General features: G+C 41.9%; 1 protein-coding gene across 2 annotated transcripts; it reads right to left on the bottom strand.

Annotated features, from left to right (window-relative positions):
* Positions 1–2880: 2880 nt before the first annotated feature.
* On the bottom strand, positions 2881–5623 carry CTGF (connective tissue growth factor). Of its 2 annotated transcripts, XM_011962158.1 has the most exons (4): positions 5477–5623; positions 5001–5252; positions 4658–4869; positions 2881–4266 (listed from the first exon to the last, which is right to left on the bottom strand). In XM_011962158.1, the coding sequence occupies exons 2-4, from the start codon at positions 5140–5142 to the stop codon at positions 3973–3975; spliced, it is 648 nt and encodes a 215-aa protein (XP_011817548.1). In that variant the 5' UTR covers positions 5143–5252; positions 5477–5623; the 3' UTR covers positions 2881–3972. The 2 variants fall into 2 exon arrangements, with proteins under 2 accessions (XP_011817548.1, XP_011817549.1); XM_011962159.1 differs by lacking the exon at positions 5477–5623 and having other exon boundaries at positions 2881–4269; positions 4658–5220.

The raw sequence follows: 5623 nt of genomic DNA, 5'->3' as shown, positions 1-5623 counted from the left end.
TATATAAAATTAGTTTTACTGAAGTTGGCTCAGGAAGGAGGTTTGGTTTAATTTTCTAAATTCACAGATCTCCCTCTTTTATTGTTTTCATGCAGCATTAAAAATATTGCAGTTTACTTTCTGAGATTTTGAACCTCTGTTTCCCTCCTCATTTTAATCCAAATCCTTTAATGTCTCTGTTGTCCCTGACCCACTCAATTTTTTTTTATTTTATATTGACAGATAAAGTCATAATTTACCATGTAAAACATGATGTTTTGAAGTATATGTACATTGTGGCATGACTAAATCTAGTTAATTAACATATGCATTACCTCATATAGTTAGAGTTTTGTGCTAAGAACGCTTTACCACCATTCTCTTAGCATTTTTAAAGAATACAATGTATTATTAACCAGAGTCATCACACTGTAAAATAGATCTCTTGAACTTATTCTCATTGCTTAAGTGAAATTTTATATTTTTTGACTGACAGCTCCCCAACCCCAATCCCCTTGTAACCATCATTCTGCTCTCTACTTCTATGAGGTCAACCTTTTAGATTCCACATGTAAGTGAGATAGTGCTATATTTCTCTTTCTGTAACCTGGCTTATTTCACTTAATACAATGTACTGTAGGTTCCTCCATGTTGTCGCAAGTGACAGGGTTCTCTTCTTTTTTAATGAATAGCACTCCATTGCGTATATATACCTCATCTTCTTTATCCATCCACCTGTTGATGGGTTCTTAGGTTGATTCCATAACTTAGCTATTGTGGATAGCGCTGCAGTGAACATGAAGGTGCAGATATCTTTTCAACATACTGGCTTCTTTTTCATTGCGTATATACCCAGTAGTGGGATTGCTAGATCATATAGTAATTGTATTCTTAATTTTTTATGGAATTTTCTTTCTGTTTTTCATAATGGTTGTACTAATTTACATTCCCATCAACAATGCACACGGGATTTTTTTCCTCCACATCCTTGCTGACAATTTTGTTATCTTTTGTTTTTTTGATAGTAGTCATTTTAACAGGTGCGAAGTGATAGCTCATTGTGGTTTTGATTTGCATTTCCCTGATGGTTAGTAATGTCGAACATTTTTTCATATACTTTTGGCCATTTGTGTGTCTTCTTTTGAGAAACGTCTGTCTGGTGACCTGCTCAATTTAGATTCCACTTCCAAGAGTGTGGGGGTCTTCTCCTGGGAGGGAGCCCTGGCTTGCAAGTTTTGTTGGAGTACTAGGCCAAATCCCTACTAGGTTCAACAATTGCTCTCAGCCTGGCCTTCTATATATCTAGTGACTACCTGCTGGCTGTTTGAGAGCTCTCGGGTTCTCAGAAGCATCAGATACCTTGTTGTTTCTCTGCTTTTCTCACACATGTGCTGACACAGTGCAGATCTTATGGTGGTTGACGATTTGGCACTCCCTACCTCTGATATTTGGGGGGTGAAAGTGTGCATTGCCATCTAATTTTCTTATAAATATTGCCTGTGGGACTTTTGTTTTGCAATCTAGTGACTCTTTTTTTTAATGTGGGTATTTGGAAACTGTGAAATCTATGCTTTTCCTGCTACTTCTATGTTTCCAGAAAGCTCTCATTCAGCACAGTCAGGCTCGTTCATCATGCATGGCCCTTCATCTTTGCAGTTAGGAATTGACAGAGAGGAAGTGTGAACTAACAGTGTACTCTGTGTGCATGCCTATGTGTATGTGTACATGTGCATTTATTTGGGGAGGTGGGGTGCTGCTCCTGGCAGCACTGCTATATGCAGATGTGGGTGTATCCTTAAAGCCCCGTGCTTTGACCATAAATTCTCTTCACATTCTGAACACGGGAAGTTTTCCCTTTGGTTTGTGGTGTGGACATTTGTTTGTAGAGCTAGTCTTTATTTTCAGGTGTATTTTTGTCTGTCCAAATGACACTGGCACTACAACGTTGCTAATTACCTTGGGAAAAGTTAGTCTGTCTGCAATCCATTTTTCCCCTAGAATCCCCAACTACCCTCATGTGGAGAAGATTCTAGTTGCCTTTGGTGTATTTCTTTTGTTTACCATTCACTTTGGTTCACTCTTTAGTAAAAACCTACCTGGGTAGGTACAATATTGTTTCCACACCAGTGTTCTTGAACAATTCCATTTTCTCATGTATAAACCACTTGGTAAATTAGGATCCATTAATCTGGAGGTCTGATAAAGTCAAAGACTTGGGCAAATGGAGGAATTACTTTCAAAACAAATTTCTATTAATGTTAATGAATGGCAGATTTGCTCATCCTCCCTTTTCTATTTATGCCATCTATTTGTCATTGGTTATCATGGCAACTGAAAACAGAATTATACAGAACAAGACTTATGACATAGCTCCATTTAAATGAGGACTTCATTTCATAATTTTAAGATTTAACAGCCAGGTAATGAGGTTCAGAAATAGACCTAGGGCATAAAATTTTTTTCTAACATTTAAACATTTTCTACATGCAAGGCACACAGACTAGTTTGTGATGTGAAAGGTTGGAAATTAACCTATAATGGCCAGAGAGGTACTAAATGCCAAAAGGACCAAGTATAATACAACAGGGTTAATGGAGACTGAAGTAATCTAGACACAACTGAATTTAAAATGTCTATAAAGTTCTGTGAAGACAACACATTTTTTTGTTAAAAAAAAATGACTGTGTAGTCAGTGTGGTGTTTGTACCTGCAAGTCTGATACTTGATTCAGTGTGAAGTATGTTTACATAAAAATTCTATGGAATAATCAATTTACTAATATATAGAACAATAAAAAAATTTAGAAAACTATTGGTGAATTACCTTAGATTAACTAGAACTTCCTATTTATGCTCAAGAAAACTCAGAAATGTTTAGAAGGATAAATGAATAACCAAGCCATTTATAGAAAAAATATATACTTTATTTTCAACTAGAAAGGTGCAAACATGTAACTTTTGGTCACACTCTCAACAAATAAACTGTCCGGAAAACAGTCATATCAAAGTAGAAACAAATGCTTCCAGATGAGAAAACTGATCAGCTATATAGAGCCACTTGGTTTTTAATAAAGGCCATTTGTTCATTAAAAGTGAGGCTACCACATTTCCTACCTAGAAATCAGCCTTCCAAGGACACTAATGCCTTGCCTTTGCAAACAATCTGTTTTGACGGACTGTCATTCTATCTGAGCAGAATTTCCATATAAGTATCCATTTCACGCTTTGAATGATCAGACAAGCTTTACATTCTACCTATGGTGTTCAGAAATTGAGGCTAACATTGAAATATCAAAGCATTAAAAACAAAAATAAAAAGGCACAAACAACTTTAAATTAACTTAGGTAACTGTACATATATATATATATATATACACACACACACACGCACACAATATTTACAATATAAATTTTTAAAAATGTGGCTTGTTACAGGCAAATTCACTTGCCACAAGCTGTCCAGTCTAATCGACAGGATTCCGATTCCTGAACAGTGTCATTCGAATCAGAATGTCAGAGCTGAATCTGCTGTTCTGACTTAAGGAACAACTTGACTCAGTCTCTTGATGGCTGGAGAATGCACATCCTAGCTGTCACTGGGGCTACAGGCATGTCAGTGAGCACGCTAAAATTTTCCTTCTCAATTACACTTCAAATAGCAGGCACATTACTCGTGTAAGATGCTAACTGATGATACCAACCTTTCTGTTGGTACCCTCCCACTGCTCCTAAAGTCACACCTTAATATACATTCTGGTGCTGTGTACTAATGCAGTTCCACTGTCAAGTCTTAACATTCTTCGAACCAGTGTCTGGGGTTGATAGACTATTTGTTTGACATGGCACAATGTTTTGAATTGGGTCGGAATCTTTTCCCCCAGTTAGAAAAACAGATTTAAATAACTTGTGCTACTGAAATCATTTTTACATAAAAATGAGATGTGAATCATTTCAAGTTCCAGTCTAATGAGTTACTGTCTCTCACTCTCTGGCTTCACGCCATGTCTCCGTACATCTTCCTGTAGTACAGCGACTCAAAGATGTCATTGTCTCCTGGACAGTTGTAATGGCAGGCACAGGTCTTGATGAACATCATGTTCTTCTTCATGACCTCGCCGTCAGGGCACTTGAACTCCACCGGCAGGGTGGTGGTTCTGTGGGGGGTGCAGCATCGGCCGTCGGTACATACTCCGCAGAATTTAGCTCGGTATGTCTTCACGCTGGTGCAGCCAGAAAGCTCAAACTTGATAGGCTTGGAGATTTTGGGGGTACGGATGCACTTTTTGCCCTTCTAAGATAGACAAGGGAAAAGAAAGAGGAAAAAAAAAATCAACAACTCTACAAGGGGAGTGGCTTTCTTCAACCCTCTGTGTTTTTAGTCTTCTGTTGTCTGACTTCTGTTTATATTTTGAGGGGAGGAAGTTTGAGTCTCATTTGTTATGTCCAAAAATAGCCAGGGCCTCTCTTGGAATGTCTTGAATTAACTAACCCTGCGGAAGATTTCGTAGTGGAAAACTGGTGGTTGCTATTACACAAGCTCTCATTCCAGCAAAACAGCTCAATGGCTAGATAGTTTTGGAGATAACGGACTTATACTAACAAGGGTGGCAAGAGCCCTAAGTTGGGTCCTATCCACTGTTTTTCCTGTGAAAAATAGTTAATAGGAGCAGAACATGTACCTTAATGTTCTCTTCCAGGTCAGCTTCGCAAGGCCTGACCATGCACAGGCGGCTCTGCTTCTCTAGCCTGCAAGAGGCGTTGTCATTGGTAACCCGGGTGGAGATGCCCATCCCACAGGTCTTGGAACAGGCGCTCCACTCTGTGGTCTGGACCAGGCAGTTGGCTCTAATCATAGTTGGGTCTGGGCCAAACGTGTCTTCCAGTCGGTAAGCTGCGAGAGCAGAGCACAAAAATACCATGTAAAACGCCTGGATAAGATATTTACCCCCTTCACTTGGCACAATTAGGACTCCCTCCCTGGGACAGAATCACGACCCTGACTTAGAGGAAGACCGGACTCACCCGCGAGGGCAGGCCCAACCACGGTTTGGTCCTTGGGCTCGTCACACACCCACTCCTCGCAGCATTTCCCGGGCAGCTTGACCCTCCTCGGGAAGGGGCAGTCAGGGCTGGGCAGGCGAACGTCCATGCTGCACAGGGGCATGCAGCCCACCGCCCCGTCCAGGCACGTGCACTGGTACTTGCAGCTGCTCTGGAAGGACTCTCCGCTGCGGTACACCGTGCCACCGAAGATGCAGGGAGCACCATCTTTGGCTGGAGAAGAGGAAGGGAAGAGAGGGGTGGTGGATGCAGAGGTCAGGCATTGAGGCGCTCTCACATCCAGTGTCAGAGATGCGAGTTGGGATCTGGGCTGCAGGGGGCGGGCTGGCAGCAGCTGGTGAAAGAAACTCAGTACCAGCAGTTTCTTTTTCCAGCGGGCGGGTGGGCGTGAGGGAGGAGGCGGCCGGACACCTAGCAGCGGGGGCTGCGGGTCTTACCGGTGCACACGCCGATCTTGCGGTTGGCCGGGGAGCCGAAGTCGCAGAAGAGGCCCTTGTGCGGGTCGCAGGGGTCGCGCTCGGTGCACAGCTCGCCCAGCTGCTTGGCGCAGACGCGGCAGCAGCCGCAACCGTCCAGCACGAGGC

Source organism: Colobus angolensis, unplaced genomic scaffold (genome assembly GCF_000951035.1).
Source record: "Colobus angolensis palliatus isolate OR3802 unplaced genomic scaffold, Cang.pa_1.0 Scaffold58, whole genome shotgun sequence".
In the NCBI taxonomy this organism is placed as follows: Eukaryota; Metazoa; Chordata; class Mammalia; order Primates; family Cercopithecidae; genus Colobus; species Colobus angolensis.
The sequence above is the reverse complement of the archived record's forward strand: the minus strand, read 5'-3'. Positions and strand labels throughout refer to the sequence as shown.

What these genes read in the sequence shown, in the direction of transcription:
- CTGF (XM_011962158.1), bottom strand. Translation starts at nt 5,142, where the DNA reads ATGCCCCTGTGCAGCATGGACGTTCGCCTGCCCAGCCCTGACTGCCCC. An exon ending in GGTTGGGCCTGCCCTCGCGG is followed by an intron (nt 4,870 to 5,000) that starts GTGAGTCCGGTC and finishes CTGCTCTCGCAG; the next exon opens with CTTACCGACTGGAAGACACG. An exon ending in ACCTGGAAGAGAACATTAAG is followed by an intron (nt 4,267 to 4,657) that starts GTACATGTTCTG and finishes CTATCTTAGAAG; the next exon opens with GGCAAAAAGTGCATCCGTAC.